Source organism: Phacochoerus africanus, chromosome 15 (genome assembly GCF_016906955.1).
Source record: "Phacochoerus africanus isolate WHEZ1 chromosome 15, ROS_Pafr_v1, whole genome shotgun sequence".
Classification (NCBI taxonomy): Eukaryota; Metazoa; Chordata; class Mammalia; order Artiodactyla; family Suidae; genus Phacochoerus; species Phacochoerus africanus.
Window position 1 is genome coordinate 107546340 of NC_062558.1, and position 19350 is coordinate 107565689.

At 40.5% G+C, this 19350-nt stretch overlaps 2 protein-coding genes across 4 annotated transcripts in view; one reads left to right on the top strand and one right to left on the bottom strand.

Annotated features, from left to right (window-relative positions):
• Nucleotides 1-18264, bottom strand: part of TCTN3 (tectonic family member 3) — a 30109-nt gene extending 11845 nt beyond the window's left edge. Inside the window, exons 1-13 of one of the 3 annotated variants that reach the window (XM_047761619.1) lie at nt 17926-18264; nt 17626-17749; nt 17209-17327; nt 13480-13607; nt 13132-13240; nt 12937-13052; nt 12391-12426; nt 11462-11542; nt 9469-9594; nt 8514-8621; nt 7967-8061; nt 7518-7671; nt 2744-2881 (exon numbers count right to left, since the gene is read on the bottom strand). In XM_047761619.1, the coding sequence (XP_047617575.1) occupies nt 2744-2881; nt 7518-7671; nt 7967-8061; nt 8514-8621; nt 9469-9594; nt 11462-11542; nt 12391-12426; nt 12937-13052; nt 13132-13240; nt 13480-13607; nt 17209-17327; nt 17626-17749; nt 17926-18181 (1590 nt within the window). In that variant the 5' untranslated portion in view covers nt 18182-18264. Of the gene's footprint in view, nt 1-2743; nt 2904-7517; nt 7672-7966; nt 8062-8513; nt 8622-9468; nt 9595-11461; nt 11543-12390; nt 12427-12936; nt 13053-13131; nt 13241-13479; nt 13608-17208; nt 17328-17625; nt 17750-17925 lie in introns of all 3 variants that reach the window. The other 2 variants (XM_047761618.1, XM_047761620.1) reach the window with 2 other exon arrangements.
• A 298-nt stretch (nt 18265-18562) lies between these two features.
• Nucleotides 18563-19350, top strand: part of ENTPD1 (ectonucleoside triphosphate diphosphohydrolase 1) — a 125121-nt gene continuing 124333 nt past the window's right edge. The window contains exon 1 of the mRNA XM_047759732.1: nt 18563-18619. The gene's annotated coding sequence lies outside the window, so the exon portion shown is untranslated. The remainder of the gene's footprint in view (nt 18620-19350) is intronic.

Genomic DNA, 19350 nt, shown 5'->3' on the forward strand with positions numbered 1-19350 from the left:
CAGTGCTATTCACAATAGCCAAGACATGGCAACAGTGTAAATGTCCATCGACAATGAATGGATTAAGAAGATGTGGTACACATATGTAATGCAACACTACTCAGTCATAAAAAGGACAAACTAATGCCATTTGCAGCAACATGGATGAAACTAGAGATTCGCATTCTAAGTGAAGTCAGAAAGAGAAAGACAAATACCATACACTATCACTTATTTTAGGAATTTAAAATATGGCACAAATGATCTTATTCACAAAACAGAAACAGATCATGGCCAAGAGCAGACTTGTGGTTGCCAGGTGGGAGGGGAGAGGGAGTGGAATGGATGGGAAGTTTGGGGTTGGTGGATACAAACTGTTATATTTGGAATGGATGGGCAATGAGGTCCTACTGTATAGCACAGGGAACTGTGTATGACTGGGTCACTTTGCTGTACAACAGAAATTGAAGAAACATTGTAATTCAACTATAATAAAAAATAATAAAAAAATAAATGTGGTTAAATATTATCTATCGGGAAGAGATCTCGAGTGGCTATACATTTAATATATTTAATTTTAATATATGGAACAATGAGAATAACTTTCAAAAGTTCTTAAAAACAAAAAGAGGTTGGGAGTTCCTGTCATGGCACAGCAGAAACGAATCTGACTAGGAACCATGAGGTTGTGGGGTTCGATCCCTAGCCTTGCTCAGTGGGTTAAGGATCTGGTGTTGCTGTGGTTTTGGTGTAGGCCGGCAGCAACTGCTCCAATTCAGCCCCTAGCCTCGGAACCTTCATATGCCGCAGGTGTAGCCTCGAAAAAAAAAAAAGGCAAAAAAAAAGAGATAACAAGAAAACAACCTAGTGAATTAGGTAAAATTCTCTATACATGCTATTAAGAAGGACAGAAAAAGACAAAGTACATCTATAGTCCAATCATTCATTAACAAGAGAGGTGAATAATGGTTGATTAATGCTTGAAAAAGAGAGAATTCAGCGATAGAAATTTTACTGACTATTACAGTGATCAGGTGGTGTTACTGTATGAATACACAGGTATTCAAAAATCAAGATACCATTTATAAAATAAAACAATAGATTCAGTGCGGTATCTAACAGATTAAATCAGTCTTACAGAACGAGTTCTATTTTATTCAGTAGACCAACAAAGAGAGAGAATAGAATGTTCTCCTTAACACAGTTTCTGATAATCTGAGGGTTTTTTTTTTTTTCTCCCTTTTTAGGGCCACACCTGCAGCATATGGAAGTTCCTGGGCTAGAGGTCAAATCAGAGCTGCAGCTGCTGGTCTACACCACAGCCATAGCAATGCCAGATCTGAGCTGCATCTGTGACCTACACCACAGCTTGCGGCAACACCAGATCCTTAACCCACTGTGCGAGGCCAGGGATAGAACCCACACCCTCACAGACACTCTGTCGAGTTCTTAACCAGTGAAGCCACAACAGTAACTCCTTTAACACATTTATAGGCATAAAGAGCTAAGGCACTCAACTTTGTGGTGAGAGAGGAGCTACAGATATTTTAATTCTGTCCTTAATGTAATCTTTTTTTTTTTTTTTTTGGTCTTTTCTCTTTTTAGGGCCGCATCCGTGGCATACGGAGGTTCCCAGGCTAGGGGTCCAACTGGAGCTACAGCTGCCGGCCTACGCCAGAGCCACGGCAACACCAGATCAGAGCCGCGTCTTCGACCTATATACACCACAGCTCGTGGCAACGCCGGATCCTTAACCCACTGAGCAGGGCCAGGGATCAAACCTGCAACCTCATGGTTACTGGTCAGATTTGTTTCTGCTGCGCTATAACAGGAACTCTGGTAACAATTTTAATTAGCTTTAATTTGCATTAAATGTTAAGAAACTGGCATACCAGTTTACATATGAATCAGATCACCAGGTACGTAGTCATTTCTGTTTTTGAACTTCTAACTCTAATGGTTATGTTCTAAAACCAAGGCAGATGCTAAAGCTGTCTTAAGGTACATCATAAGCAACAGGGATATATTTACTACATATTAAAATTACATATTTATTATTATTATTTTTTTGTCTTTCTGCCTTTTCTAGGGCTGCACCCATGGCATATGGAGGTTCCCAGGCTAGGGGTCTAATCAGAGCTGTAGCTGCCGGCCTACGCCACAGCAACACGGGATCCACGCCATATCTGTGACCTACACCACAGCTCACGGCAACACTGGATCCTTAATCCACTGAGCAAGGCCAGGGATCGAACCTGAAACCTCATGGTTCCTAGTCAGATTCGTTAACCACTAAGCCATGATAGGAACTCCTAAAATTATTTATTTTAATGGAGCACAATCAATCAAGAATTGATGACTACACTCTAAAAGCAATCAACAGGCTCAGAGACTCTAATAAATGTGTGACTATCACACTGAGTATACAGTTATAGAAAATCTTTTTTGTGGTTGAATCAGTATAGTAAAATTTGCATGATAATTTAAAAGAAATTAACCCATATTTTAATCTGGGCTCAGGAAATTAAAAATAAAACAAAACCTGGGGAAAAAGGAAATATACTGTCCTCACCATGAAAACATGTTAAGTTCAGTAACCAGGCAGGGAGTATCAACTTGACGGTTAATTTTGTCAGCTCACTCTAACCAAACATTGGCTAATAGCATAAGATGGCTCTCAGAAAAAATCATCTGGTCATCAAACGGCTGATAAGACCATCTAGGCTTTGCAAAGCTTAGTGGTCCTTTATGAGTCACAACTTACCTGCATGGACTGGCACTGGTATAGGAATCGGGTTCTTAACACATGAGCTTGTGGGTTGGACTGGAGGCCTATATATGCCCACAATATCTGGATCTCCAGGGAAACTGGTATGACACAGCAGGAAGTACAATGCATAGCCTACAGAAGGGTAAAGATGCATCTGCTTTAATTGTTAATAGTTGTCCATGGTCATTTACCATGCATTAAGTAGCTGGTGTTTCTTAAACATTACATAATAATAGAAAGGGAAATTTGGCTTGGAGAAAGGACATAAAAGTTCACAATGGGCCATATTACTGTCCATGACCTTAAAAAATTACTATCCTAAAATAGAAATACTAATTTAGAGAGTAATAAAACAAAACCAAGTAGAATGGAAAAATAAAAAATCATTAATATAAAAAAAATACACCATGAGCCCATGTGCAAGGTTATAAGAAGTGCTCAGTGAGTGGTGCATAGTCAGTGTTGTGGAATGCCAGAAGCAACAGCTGTTTCTAGCTGAGGATGGCTTCATGGAACTGGGATGAGTAATATGTGATTGGAAGAAATGGTGATTAGAGGGAAATTTAGGTAGAGAGATGGCATATAAAATGGTATGCAACTAGAACAGCACATGATGCCACTGAGAGACAGTCACTGATTAATCAGAATAGTTACTGAGTGTCTCCTATGTGCCAGGCATGTGGGAGGCCCTGACCTTGAGCAGACCACTTGACTCAAGCAAAGGATCTGAATATAGGATCAGTGAAAGACTGAGGAAAAAGACATTTAAGGGTTAGATTATGAAGTCCAACCAAATCGTCTGACCTCAGGAGGATTAATTCCAAGAGAGGATTGATGGAAGTGAGGACATAAATTAGGAGGTAACTACAACTTGGTAGATACAAAGTGTCCTCAAATATGCCCATGCTTTTCTTCCTTCCTTTCTTTTTTTGCCTTGCAGGGCCGCACCCCTGGCATATGGAGGTTCCCAGGCTAAGGGTCAAATCAAGCTACAGCCACCTCCCTAAGCCACAGCCACAGCAACGAAGGTCCAAGCTGAGTCTACAACCTACACCACAGCTCAGAGCAACGCCAGATCCTTAACCCACTGAGCGAGGCCAGGGATCAAATCCACAACCTCATGGTTACTAGTTGGATTTGTTTCCGCTGCGCCATGATGGGAACTCCTGTCTATGTTTTTCTAACTTCACACTTTTTTACAGTGAGGCTCAGATATAGGCAATAATATGTCTAAACCAGAAATAGGGGAAGACAGACCATGTTTATGTTTAATTTATTAAAGAACTATCAAACTGTTTTCCAAAGTGGCTGCACCATTGTGCAGTCCTACCAACAATGCCTGAGGGTTCCAATGTCTCTACATCATTGCCGACACTTGTTATTGTCCATCTTTTAATTATAGCCAAGTGGCACCTCAAGTGGCATCTCATTGTGTTTTTTTGTTTGTTTTTTTTTTTTCCTTTTTTGGCCACCCTCCAGCATATGGAGTTCCCAGGCAGGGATCAGATCCAAGCCACAGCTGCAACCTAAGTTGCAGCTGCGGCCATGCCAGATCCTTGACCTACTGTGCCAGGCTGGGGATTGAACCTATGTCCTAGCACTCCCAAGATGCTGCTGACCCCACGCACCACAGCGGCAACTCCTCATTGCAGTTCTGTATTTCCTTAATGGCTAATGATGTTGGACATCTTTTCATGCATTTGTTTCAAATATTTTGAAACAGTTTTTTTTTTTTTCATTTATTTTACATTAGGAACATTTTCCCATGGCATCACATGTTCTTCAAAAATGGGATTCAGACGTGGCTTAGATCTGGCGTTGCTGTGGCTGTGGCATAGGCCAGAGGCTACAGTTCCAATCAGACCCCTAGCCTGGGAAACTCCATATGCCACAGGTGCGGCCCTAAGACAAAAAAAAAAAAAAAAGAAAAAAAAAGTGATTTAAAAATGTAAATAGGAGTTCCTGCCGTGGCTCAGTGGTTAACGAATCCAACTAGGAACCATGAGGTTGCGGGTTAGATCCCTGGCCTCGCTCAGTGGGTTTAGGATCCAGCATTGCTGTGGCTGTGGTGTAGGCTGGCAGCAATAGCTCAGATTGGACCCCTAGTCTGGGAACCTCCATATGCTGCGCGTGCGGCTCTAGAAAAAAAAAGACAAAAAAAAATGTAAATAGTAGGCTTAATAACAATAAAAAGTAGTTCTACTATATTTCTATCCTTGCCATTAACCATGCCCTTCCTGAATTTATCATTTGCCATATATCACCCAAAACCATACTCCCTCAGTATAGATGTCTTTGAGGTTTAAGAGAGCTCAATTTGACTTCAGTTGCCCAAAGGCTGAATCAAATACGTGTATTTACTCATCCCCCCAAGTCTCCTTAAAAGGAGAGAAGTATGCAAGGAAGAAAGTCATAATAGTGCTAGAAAGGAAAAGGGGGACTTTAAAAATAATCTCTGAGGAGAAAGGCCTTCCAAAGTCTGAACCAAAAGTCAAAGGTTAAAAAGAAGATTGATAAGTTTCACAACATGAAAATTAAATTCTGCATGGCAAAAAAAACCCAAAAACCAAAAACCAAAAAACAAAACCCATAAATAGGTCAAAAGACAAATGATGAACTGGGAAAAGAATGTTTGCAAATCATACCACAGAAAAGAGTCAGTTTCTTAAATACACAAAGATTTTCTGCAAGTCATAAGACTAGTAATTCAATAAAAATGGGCAAAGGATAGAAATTAAAAAAATAATAATAATAAAAAAATAAATCATAGTGAAGAAAATACAAATTGTTTGACTATATGTCAAGATACTGAACCTTATTCATACTAAGAGAAAAATAAAACAACAATGGGATGCTACTTTCCACTTATCAGATAAGTAAAGATTAAAAGTTTGATAACTTGGCATTAATGGGGTAACGAGCAGGCTCACAAACGGATGGTGGGAGTGTAAACTGGTACAACCTGTGTGGGGAATAAACTGGCAATATTAATTAAAAATTTAAATGCATATAACTTTTGATCTAGCAATTCTACATACAGGATTTATTATATAGTTTTATTTTCACATGTAAGAAATGGTGCCTGACCATTTTATTATAAAATGCCACTCTGTGTATAATAGCAAAAGACTGAAAACAACCTGAATGTCCATTGATAAAAAATGGTTAAATAAATCATGGCCCATCCATAAAATGGAATGCTATGCAACTATACTGTACAAAATGAGAAAGCTTATTTTGTATTGACATGGAACAAACTCTGAAGATCAAGTGAACAAAGCAAACAGAGCAGTGTCAATGACATTTTATCATTTAGGTTAAAAAAAAGAATATTTGCTTCTGTGAGCATGCAATATCTCTGGAAGGAAACTAGTAACTTTATTTGCTTCTGGGGAAAGGAAGAACTGTTAGAGTTTTATTTTGTACTATTTAAAAAAATTTTATTTTGTACTTTTTGACTTTTGCGGTAAGTATACGTATTGCTTTATAGAGAAAAATAAACAATTTAAAATTAAAAAAAAATTAAAAGTACAGCCAACTAAAGTCAGGGAGTAGTGGTTAGGCAAAAGAGTAAGAAGACAGATTTCTTTATTTTACTAACACTGGAGTCAAGAGGTCCACCAGATTTAATGGGCCACCAGACTCAGTAAAAACAGAAACAGCTAAATGAGGTTACTTCTGTGGCAAGAGGTGTTGAGGTTTTTACTTTTCATTTAATATTATTCTAGATGGTTTGAATTTCTAACTTGTTAATATATTTTAAAATTAAATGTAAATATAAAAATTTAAGTGTTTAGGAGTTCCCGTCATGGCGCAGTGGTTAACGAATCTGACTAGAAACCATGAGGTTTCGGGGTTCAATCCCTGGACTTGCTCAGTGGGTTAAGCTTACATTGCTCGTAAGCTGTGGTGTCAGTCGCAGATGCAGCTTGGATTCCATGATGCTATGGCTCTGGCGTAGGCTGGTGGCTACAGCTCCGATTCGACCCCTGGCCTGGGAACCTCCATACGCCATGGGAGTGGCCCTAGAAAAGGCAAAAAGACAAAGAAAAAAAAATTTAAATGTTTATAACAACAGAAAGAACACAATTTCAGCCTCAAAGAATCTATGCCGACCACATATTCAAAAATATAAGAAAATATTTGAACTATATATGAAATATATAGTTTATTTTTCCCTTATTAGCAGTAAGGTCGATTTTTTTTGTTGTTGTTTTGTTTTTGACTTTTTAGGGCTGTGCCTGCAGCATATGGAAGTTCCCAGACTAGGGCTCGAATCAGAGCTGCAGGTGCCAGCCTCTGCCACAGCCACAGCAATGTCAGAACCAAGCTGCGTCTGTGACCTACGCCACAGTTCATAGCAACGCCAGATCCTTAACCCACTGAGCAAGGCCAGGGAGCGAATCCTCGTCCTCATGGATACTAGTCAGGTTCGTTACTGATGAGCCACAACAGGAACTCCAGAGTTAGGCTGATTTTGGACCACAAAGCAATCTCTAGATTATGAGACTGACACTCTGCCCACCGCGCCAAGAGGGCCACTTGAACCACAAAGCAATGTCTATTTTCTAGCTTCAAATTTTTCTCCAAGTAAGGAAAATAAGGCTACCCTGAAATAATCACTTTGAATAGGCATGATTTCTTACATTCTTCCTTTTATGATAACCACATTATCTATGGTAACGGGGCTGGTTTTAATTTTAATATCATAATGTACAAACAAAAGAGGAAAGTGAGCACAGGTCAGGACATATATTTCTCTCCTTACTGAAACATTGCAGTTCCTGCTGAGGATCCTGGTCCACTCTTCCTTCTGAGCTGGGTCAGCATTACCAAAGATGGCAACATGCTCTGGTCTGGGCCCTCCGTCAAGAGTCTGATAAATCTTCTGCTGCAAGCGGCTGCAGTCCACCCTTTCCAGCCTGAAACGAAACACCATGGAGGCTGGAGTTCAATGCTAATATAATCATGTAATCGTATTAGTACATTAATCCAAACATTAGAAATAATATTATAAAGTAACCTGGAGGGAAAAATCCTTAGCGGTGTAAAGGACAATCAGAAAATTTTTAGCAATATTAACATTGTTTAGATTTTAAGACTATTCCTAACTAGCATTCTCTGAAATTTGATTCAAAACATCAATGTTGCCACATCAACATGTTCCCTATAGACAGAGACAAAACTGTGGAAAATGATGTAAAAGCAAAGAATCACCTGAGTTTGCAGCCAGATATTGCATTCACTCCAAATTGTACTTCATGTCTCTTAACAGAGCAAGTTCCATCCCCCTGGCTCTGTAAGAGGGTCATCTGAGAGGGAAAGTGATGGTCAAGGAGATCATAACAGAAAAAAAAAGTAGGCAGATTGGAAAATTTATGTCCTTATTGTTTCCTTACCACTATTTATAACTTATTAATATCATGATACTAATCAAGTTGCATTTTTTTCCCCTCTAGCAATTAAAAACCATAGAGAGACAATTACCATTTTTCCCCAAAACGGGTGATCACACAGCAGCATATAAATATCTAATTAAAATGAACAAAGATCGGTCAGGCTCCTCACCTTCGACCACTCTAACACAAGTTCTAAAGCCTTTGGGAGCATCAATATTTGAGAATATAACATATTAATGGTTTGGTAAAATAGGTCTTAAATACCTAAAATATGGGGAAACCTCAGAATTGGAAAATCCTAAAGCTCAGTAGCTATAGCTTTTTCCATTAGGCTGCAACAGGTCACCCACATCCGAAAAGGATACTGAGTGTTTTATACCACCACTTAGGGCCAAGAGTGGCTTCCCAACAATATAGCCAGGATTCCCACTTCGAGGACCAGAAAGAGCAGCAGCTGTGTTCTGTTGAAAAGCCTGCACAAAGAGTGAAGAGAAGTCAATTATGGAGAAAAGCATGCTCTCCCATATTCCACTGTGTGGCTTCATACACTTTCTTAAAGTAATGCTGTAGCTTAGCTGCACTGAACAATCTGGCTTCCTTCCACATCTGTAGCATTTTGCAGAAATTTCTATTCCAGGTCTTTTACTTTTATTCACTAAAATAAACCCTAAGGATCTGAATATTGAAATTTACTATATGCTACTTCCATCAAGGATTATAACTAAAGATCTATCCACAATCTCTCGATCCTGTTGCTAAAAATTTAGGGTTATGTTCAGGCTGGCTGAAACCAGAGGAACTTAAATATAATTTTAAAATATATTTTAATTAACTATAGATGTTCCAGAGATGAACTCTGAGACACATGGGATTTGGTTGACCACTTAAGGATAGAGTTGAGAAAAAACTGGACTCTGCTGGGTTCAAAAAGAAAGAAGTACAAGAAAGCCTAAAGGTGGTTATCAAGTCTGGAAACTTAGGTTATGTGGGAAATGAACAAAACACTGAAATGCCCCCAAATATGAAAAAAGCTATTTAAAGAATTTCCATGGGATGTCAACTGAGTTCATGATTCAAAATGACTACTTAAAAAAAAGTTTGGATTTCTACGTGAAGTCCTGCTTTGCTGCAAAAACATGCTAACGAATAAACAACACTGAAGCCATATCACTTGTAGTTAATAAGTGGAATATTAAATGCTGAGGCTTAAATTGACAGATTGAACTAGGTCTTCACAGTCTATACCACATGTGTTACAGAAGCACATATATCTAACCCGATACGTCTCTCTCTTGTTCCCCGATAGGAAAGGGCTCTAACCCTGAAGTGAATGATGAAGTGTTGCTGTAAGGAAGTGCTTGGCTTGACAGTCAGGTTGGTTTGTTCAAAACTGACAGAGACTTTCTGGATTCCAAAAGTCCCATTGGTCTCTATCTCATAGACGACCTGAAATACAAAAGTAGAATTAATTAATAAAAATTAGTGGGCTAAGTATGCTAAGGACAAAAGATTTTCTGTCTTTAAGAGTTTTACTAGGAGTTCCTGTTGTGGTGCAGTGGAAACGAATCCAACCAGGAACCATGATGTTTCAGGTTAGATCCCTAGCCTCACTCAGTGGGTTAAGGATCTGGTGTTGCTGTGAGCTGTGGTGTAGGTCACAGATGTGGCTCAGATCTGGCGTTGCTATGGCTGTGGCATAGATCGGCAGCTACAGCTCCAATTAAGACACCTAGCCTGGGAATCTCCATATGCCGCGGGTGTGGCCCTAAAAAGACAGAAAAAAAAAAAAAAAAGCTTTACTATAACTGAATAAGGGTACAGAATAATGACCATAGCTAACAATACTGCATTGTCTATTTGCAAGTTGCTAAGACAGCAGATCTTAAAAGTCCTCATTGCAGGAAAAAAATTTTTTTAACTATGTGTGGTGATGGATGTCAACTAAACTTGTGATAATCATTTCACTATGTATATATCAAATCATTATGTTGTATACCTAAAACTAATACAATACTATATGTCAATTATATTTCAATTAAAAAATAACTGGAGGAGTTCCGGTCGTGGCTCAGTGGTTAAGGAATTCGACTAGGAACCATGAGGTTGCGGGTTTGATCCCTGGCTCTGCTCAGTGGGTTAAGGGTCTGGCGTTGCCATGAGCTGTGGTGTAGGTTGCAGATCCCTCGTTGCTGTGGCTCTGGTGTAGGCCAGTGGCTACAGCTCCGATTCAACCCTTAGCCTGGGAACCTCCCTATGCTGCGGGAGCTGCCCAAGAAATGGCAAAAAGACAAAATAAAATAAAATAAATAAAATAAAATAAAATAAAAAACTGGAAGAGAAAGACTAAAAAAGTAATCTTAAAAATGCCAAACACAAATATTATGAATAAAGCTGGCTTCATTTTATATCTATACATGAAAAAAGACATTGCATAGAGCTCTTTGAAAGAGTTCATGGGAGAGATGAGTTTACGATAAGAACTGAAAGGAAGAAAAATAAGTTTTTAAAATTTTTATTTTTTGCTTTTTTTTTTTTTAGGGCTGCACCTGTGGCATATGGAAGTTACCAGGCTAGGGGTTGAATTGGAGCTACAGCTGCTGGCCATAGCAACATGGGATCTGAGCCGTGACTGTAACCTACACCACAGCTCACGGCAATGCCAGATCCACTGACCTACTGATCGAGGCCAGGGATCAAACGTGCATCCTCATGGATACTAGCCAGGTTTGTTTCCACTGCACCACAACAGGAACTCCATAAAAATAAGTTTTGATTGTGTGCAGAGACAGTGAGTAGACGCACAGGCAGAGGTGCATGGAATGGAAACCTGGTTTACCTCTCACAATGTCTGAGGATGAATAAAGACAGCAGCTGGAGATAGAAGCCATAAACAAGTGAAAGTAACCTTAGATTTCTGAACACAGTTTTAAAATGATGCTTTATGATAATTCAGACATGTGTAGGTTGATCAGAAGAGAGAGAATAGAGAAAAAGAAATGGACTTTTTCAGATTTCCCCATGATACTGACTGGCAACAAAAGAAACTGTGGCCAGTAAAAATCATAATGGACTGCACATGAACCAAGAAAGAGGAGAATCCTAGGGTTCTGGATGTGAAATGTCGAAGGACAGGAGCGATGGAAATGATTGAAACATGGTGGCGAGGATGCTGATGGGCTCAGTTCCTGATGGAAGTTTCAGGTAATGTACAAACATTCATGTGGGGTTGGTCTGGTACCTAATGGAAGATGAAGCACCTCTGGTTAATCCCATCAACATTCATCAGTCCAGAATCTGAGGTCAGATTCCCTACCTTGGAAACAACATTCTGACAAGTGTTTCCAGCCAACAGAGGAGGGCCAGCTTGTGAGACCAGTGTTACAGGTACCTGGAACTAGCAAAGGAAAGAGGCAAATCAATTAAAATTGAAAGCAGCACTTTCTCTGCTAGCTACACATGATGCTGAAATGAGTATTCTTCCGTGACCTTCCTCTCTTCTTCCACTGCCAGTCTACAACTTAAGTCCACAAGTCACTCTAATTCAGCACTTCTCAAAACCTATTTTCTGGAACATTACTTCTTTTAGATATAAAATAAAGGTTCTATGATCAAATAAGCTTTAGAAATACTATATCTTGGAGTTTCTGTCATGGCGCAGTGGAAACGAATCCGATTAGGAACCATGAGGTTGTGGGTTTGATCCCTGGTCTCCCTCAGTGGGTTAAGGATCCGGCGTTGCCCTGAGCTGTGGTGTAGATTGAAGACGTGGCTTGGATCTGGGGTTGTGTGGCTCTGACGTAGGCCAGCAGCTTACAGATCCGATTAGACCCCTAGCCTGGGAACCTCTATATGCTGTGGGTATGGCCCTAAAAAAGACAAAAAAGACAAAAAAAAAAAGGGAGAGAGAGAGAGAAAAGAAATACTATATCTGACAATCCCCTCTTAGAGATTAACAAGGCCCTCTAACACATTAAAGACTCCAAGAAGTCCACTCTAAAGAGTGTTTAATTTTACTTAGCCCAGTGTTTCACAAACTTATCTAATACCTTAGGAATTCATATTTCATATGAAGCTTATTAATTATATAGAACACACACAAGAAAAGATTGTTTTATCCATACTTGAATAGCTGGATACATCACACATACATTCTCTCTCACCATTACGATCTACAGTGAAACTACCTTAGAGGCAAAGGGACCAAAGAGTCTCTTTCCTTTTTCCTGATAAGCAGCATCATACCTTTGTATTCTGCAGATCACTCACACCTCTTGGAACCTAGCAGAAGAGAACAGCAGGGATGTGAGTGTGGGTATATCTTATATAAAATCTCCTAGAGTTTGTGGTTTCACATCTGGGGGAAAAATCAAATTATCGGAATAAGTCATTTCCTCTTTTCTACCTGATTCTTCCTTACACTAAAATGCTAGGAGCAGGGTAAGGAGGGGAGGTTGGATGGACTATGATGCCATCCTACCTTGAGCAAGGCTCTAAAAAACAGCAAAAGCAAGTAAGTTTTGGTGAAACAGTGAGATGTCTCCCCCTCCTATCATCCCGAGTCAATTCCATTAGCCAGAAGAGCGAGAATCTCTTATCGTGGCTATCCACCCCTAATTTTTTCAACTTTCTTCAAATGATAGAGCTTCTAGGCCCTCTGCCTTTTATGAAGCTCCTGGACATTTTGACCTCCAATTCAGTACTTCCTCCCACTTCCTCCACAACCTGATAGGGGGAAGCATGATGACTTTAAGTCCACAGTGGTGACAGTGGGGAGAAAGTGACACCCACCTTCAAGACTGTGAAGTTGTAATAAGAGGCAGCATTGAGGGCGGGCTCCAAGGTACAGCTATCTGTCAGATTCTTGAAGAATCGAGCACAGGTTGTATTTTTACTCTCCAGGAAACCTTAGAATTAAGGGAGTGGTAAATGAGAAAGCCAATCTTAAATTGAACAAAAAGGCTGGCACTCGTGCTCTGAGCTCACCTGCAGGATTGCTCTCAGCGCAGAGTCCTCCAGCTCCAACTCCTGCAGGCTGTCTCAGCAGGCTTATTATAGACCACTTGGGGAAGTAAGTCAGAATAGGGTCCCCAGCCTAAACAAAGTATAGCAGAAATTTATTCACAATGAAATTGGACTGAACACCACCAGAAAAGAATAAGTAGAAATAAAAGTTAAATCACTTGCATGTTGGATAGGACTGTCCTCCAAAAGCACTGACAATGGCTTACCCAGTTTAAGTGGGTACCTCAAGATACCTGGTACCTGGTCAGCTGTCAGTATGAGGGGAAAAAACCAAACCAAATAATCCCCCCTCCCCTTCCCTAGGCTCACCCTGTAAAATGGTGGTGGTGACGGGGTTTGGAATGTTGAAGTGAATGATTCACCTCCAAACTCTGTAGCCAGGGCCTGGAAGTTGGTTGCATTGACCTTCTGGAGCTTCTGGAAATAGTTTAATTTTGCTAAAATATTTTTTTAAAAGAAAAGCGATTTAGATAGAAGAAAATAATTCCTTTTTAAATATCTAGCATACCAAGAAACTAATTTCTAAAAATATTTTTATTGACACACAAAATATACATAGTAAAGTATGCAAATGCACTAATTTTAAGCATAGACTTAAAGAATGTTTATATATTTATATAGTTTTCTTACCACCACTCAGATTAAGTTATAGAACATTTTCCCAGAAGGTTCCCAATCAGTAATCTTCAGAAATAATAACAATTATTGATTTCTATCAACTTATAATTTATTTAAAATCAGTTAACTGAATTATTGTTTTAGTATTAAGATCTGAGCTAAGAATATAGCCAATAAATGCCACTCAGTTCCAACTCCCTGATGTCAGAAATTTGTACGATCGGCAATTTGTGATGAAAATAGGAGCCTAAGTAATGCTCACCCTTGCCCCTACCTGCTGAGTCTCTAGAGAGCAGTAATATGGTACTGTTTCCATAGGAACATGAATGAGTTGGAGACAATATTTGATTTGTCCTCTCCAAGTCTTCCAGTTTCCTCTAAACTTCAACTGATCATACCTAATGATAAGGTTTCCATCTCTCAAGTAAATGAATTTGTCCTATTTCATTCCTTTCACCTTACATTTCAACATTCAAGATTTCAGATAACCCTAAAGGGTATTTTCTGTAACAATTCTATAATTTCTATTATAGCAACGTATAATTCCATCAAAGCTCCTGCAGCCATCTCCTTATGGCATGTCAGACTCAGGAGAGAGATGTAGGAAAAGGCCTCTGACATTGTCCCCTGACTTGAGGGTGGCCTGTGATGAACAACACTCTGCTTTACCACCCAAGTCTCTGCTAATCTGAAAAAGGAATGTAGCAGAAACTGGGCCCATACTGGTTTCTTTCATTTTTTCATAATTACAATCACTTGGACAGATTCAAAAGGAAATCACTGCCAGCATCACTGAAAGCTAAGGAAGACGCTACATTACATAAGCTTGACTGTGATCCTCTGTGATCGTAAAATCCTAATTTTGCTTTTCAGCTTTCTGATAGAAAACAAAATGAAGATAGCTCTCAAGTCTGTGGCCTCTCAGACTACTCACTCTCTATACACGTTCTAGATCTTTGTTACGGAAAGTGTGGAGCACAGCCTAGCAGCCCCAGCATCACCTGGGAGAATCAGAAATTCAGAATCTTAAGCCACTGTGCAGACTTACTGAATCAGAATGTGCATGTTAACAAGACCTCCAGGTGATGTGTTTGCATATTAGAGATTGAAAAGCCTTGCTCTAGAATAAGTGATGCTCATGCTGCTGGTCTGCAGACTACCCGCTTCCATCTCTGATCTGAAATCTTCACATTTTAAAGCTTTCAGGAGCTGTTTAATATTTCCTTCAGAATTCAAACCTTGGAGACCACATGGAAGAAATACTTATTAAAAAAACTTAGTTATTTCTATCTTTATAAATGAAAGAAAAGTTAAAGTTAAGCCAAAAAAGAAGATAAGCAGAAGTGGCAAATATCCATCTGGATATGTTTTCATGGCTTAAAAGAATAAGAGAAAGTTAGCATTCTGTCTCTTACTTTAGTGCAGGGATATTGATGGTAGTGATGGTAAGCAGGGATAATGCACAGAAAGAGCAGAGGTTAAGGATAAACAGCATTTTTGCCTAAAATTTCTACCATCATACATGGTATATTATACCTCACAGAGCTTAAAGGTATTTAGACTTAGCATGATACAATTTCAGATGTTGAAGGAAGTCTAGAGATCATCTGGCCCAATTACCTTCAGAAATTTGGATCCTGAGAGATAAATGAGTTGCAAAAGGCCACAGAGCCATCCCTGTGGCAGAGCCAGGAGTAGAGATTACAGATCTCCTGACTCCTGGTCTAGGGTTTTTCCTACTCCATCATGTTGTACAGCCTTTATTTTATTTTATTTTTTTGTCTGAGCTGCTCCCACGGCATATGGAGGTTCCCAGGCTAGGGGTCTAATCAGAGCTGTAGTCACCGGCCTAAGCCAGAGTCACAGCAATGCGGGATCCGAGCCGCATCTGTGACCCACACCACAGCTCATGGCAATGCCAGATCCTTAACCCACTGAGCAAGGCCAGGGATCGAACCGGCAACCTCATGGTTCCTAGTCGGATTTGTTAACCACTGTGCCATGATGGGAACTCCCTGTTGTACAGCCTTCAGTTAATACTGTCTAATGATCATTACCAGCAAATGTTAAGTACTGTGGACAAAGATATAGTCCATCCTTTTGGTGCACTGACAATTTACCTAGGGAGACACAATGTTCATATAAAATAATAATTCAAAGTATCCTATAAGTTCCAAGGTAGTGACTCTCAGGTATTGTTAGGGAAAGAAAGTTCAGAAACAAGGATCCAGAAACAGTGTACAGTATGGCATGGGAGGCAGAAAGGGAGATTAAAAGCAGGGAGCATCACAGTGTGGCTCAGGTCACTGCTGTGGTATAGGTTTGATCCCTGGCCCAGGAACTTCCATTTGCAAAAAAAAAAAAAAAAAAAAAAGGGAAGGAAGCACCAGTTGCACGCTATTGCAATATCCCTGGAGCATATCCATAAGGCTAGAACTAAAAGGCAGTGGCGAACTCAGAAAGGTTGAGGCACCTGCGGTCTTATTTTAAAAATGGAGCAATTGCCTTGTTCCTTTTACCTTCTCACCACCTGAATGTCTGCAAGTCTCCTAATAATTGCTTCCAAATTCAAGGCTCCCCAAACCCCAAATTGGCTGTTTTCTGAAACAAGTATTGTTTTGCAATTTTTTTTCTAACAGTCAGATGAAATCAGGATGAGCTGACTTTCGGCAGGTAAGGGACATTTAACTCTATTTTGCACCTTAGACAATAATTTCAAAAAATATATCAGAGTCACATCTTTAGAAAGGTAATAGTCATAACCAGCCAATTTCTAAGTCTATTTAAAAACCTTAATAACAACTAACTACTGATCATTTTTATTGCACTCTACAGCTACAGAGCACTTTCACATTCAAGATTAGGGATATTATTTCTCATTTTGCAGTTGAAGAATAAGTCTGGAAGTGCTAAGGGATTTGTCTAAGTCTGTGCAACTGGTAAGTACATGGAGGGTTGAGACCTAAGTCTAATGCTCTTTCCCCCTATGCTGTTGCTTTGTGAAATAAAAACAAAGTTGATATACATCCACTTGCCAAAGACATTCATTCAAGTATCATTTGGGGCCTCCTATGTCAGACACTGGGGATTCTATAAGTGCCTTCATGGAGATTAGAGCAAGTAGGGGATATAGTCTATCTGCAATTATCTGAGCAAAGAGATGACTGAAGTTAAAGTTCTGTATGGGTTTTCTGATCCACAGCGAAGAGAGCCTAAGAGATTGCCAATGTTCACTAATAAGAGAAAAAAGAAGGAGGTAGGGGGACAGACAGAATAAGAGGGAGGATGATAGAGATCCAAAGTGCAAAAAAAAAAAAAAAAAAGTTTAAAAAACAAGGAAAAGGGGAAAAAAAGGTCAGAGGCTAAGTAAGCTCACTCTCAATGTTAGGCAATAAGAACAGTCAACATATTTCTACTCACAGTTGTTCACATGGACACAAAACTGCTTAATTCCATTTGAATCCATGAAAACTCTTGAAGGAAATGGGGAGTTACTCCTGAAGATAAGAGAGTTGTCTACACACACCCAACTCGAGGACCTGTGAGGGAATGGGAGGGAGAATAGACACATTTAGAAGGTGACCGACCAATGTCATTGCCAAAGAAAGGACTCCTTGGGCAGCCACAGGACAACATGAAGGTCCGATTATTCTACTGGATAGCCCTACTCCAGAGCCTCAGAAGAAGAGGGCTCTCCTGGGAAAAAATAAGGTAGTTCCACTCCTAGGAGTGGAAGTGGGGGCAGGAGGCACAAAGGTTAACAATCCCTAGGTCCAAGTATTACTTATTCTAGGGCTCCAGTCCCCCTTAGGATTCAACCTGAGCATTACAGCTCACCTCACGCTGCCTGGAAGGCAGAAGGAGAAAACTGTCCTCGGATGGAGAAGATAGCAGTCCTTGTCGCAGCAGCAATTTATATCGCAGGTACCAGGAGTCAAGTCACAGACACAGATCGGTAAGACTACGAAAGTACGACATAAAGCAGAGCGAATGGGCTGAGGATCCCCAAACTCTTTGAAGTGTTAATTCCTCTTCTTTCGACAGCCCCACTCCTTACTTTGTGGCAATGCACTCTGTGCACAGAATTCTGATTCTAAGTCTGTAGTCTCCATCCCCAAATCCTCCCATCCCCCTCACCTGGGAAGACGTCCACGGTCCCATTCCCAGGCGCCGAGGGGGTCACCACATTAGGGCCCACTGTAGAGGTCCCAGGCACGGCCCAGGGAGTTTCAGTCCCCTCTGAGGAGGATTGAAGGGTCCCGCCCTGCGTCCTTGGCCCCACGTTCGAATGGGTAGGCACTGCTCCAGACGGGGACGGAGAAGGCTGAGGCTGGACCCCCTCAGGGACCATCAGGAACAACACCTGCAGTAACGACAGCAGCGAAGCGAACATGGGGGCAGTAGAGCATCAGCAAGCATTTGAGGTGAGCTCAGGCGGTCGCTAGGTGCGTCGCTAGAGCGTGGGGGGGAGGAGTCGCAAGGCTATGACGTCATCCATAAGCGTTTGCTTATTGGCTCATGGAGATGGCCGAGAGCCTTCAGCCAATAGAAGGCGGCGTTGTTAAAGATCCTCAGCATCTTTCAGTCCGCGTCCTCCTTCTTTGGCCCGGCCCTCCTCTGCCTCTGTCGCTTGGCAACCGCCAAACTGGCGGAGGCGCTCTTGCTTCTTCTCTCCACTGAGTGGCAGTAGAAGTTCAGCCCAGGTCAAGGTACACTCAGTAGGCATACCGCGCAGACCTCAGGGCTCAGAGGGCTGAGACCTTCTTTGATAGAGGGAAGCCACAGAGGCTCGAAGTAGAATTGCGTATCTTTTTCACTTCGGATTATAAAGGTGAGAATCTTTTTCTAAAGAATGATAACGATAATTATCTCTCAGAGAAAAATACACTGAAGATCACATAACTTAAAAAAACGTCTCAGGAGTTCCCGTCGTGGTCCAGCGGTTAGCGAAGCCGACTAGTATCCATGAGGAGGCGGGTTCCATCCCTGGCCTCGCCTGGTGGTTTAAGGATCCGGCGTTTCCGTGAGCTGTGGTGTAGGTCGCAGATGCGGCTCGGATCCACAGTTGCTATGGCTGCGGTGTAGGCCGGAGGCTACAGTTCTGATTGGACCCCTAGCTTGGGAACCTCCATATGCCGCCTTTGCGGCCCCCAAAACCAAAAACCAAAAAAAGAAGTCCCATCTAAGTATAATATTTTCGAGTAAATATATTAGAAAGATACAGTTCCTTAAATTTTAACAATGAGATTTAAAAAAAAAATAGTCAATGGATGAAGAAAATTTTATTTTTGCTATTATAAACTTCCATTTATTGTAGCCCTCCTTAGAAAGTTTTGGTTTTTCCCAGGAGTGGTACGCCTCTTCTGATTTTCTACAGCAGAACTTTATGCAGTGTGGGAAACGTTACCATGTTCTACACTGTTCAGTATGGAAGTCATAGACTATATGTGCTTGCCTTGCGCTTGAAATGTGGTTAATGTGACTGAGGATCTGAATTATTAAATTTTAATTAATTCAAAGTTAAATAACTTCATGTGACTCATAGCTAGCGTATTGGACAGT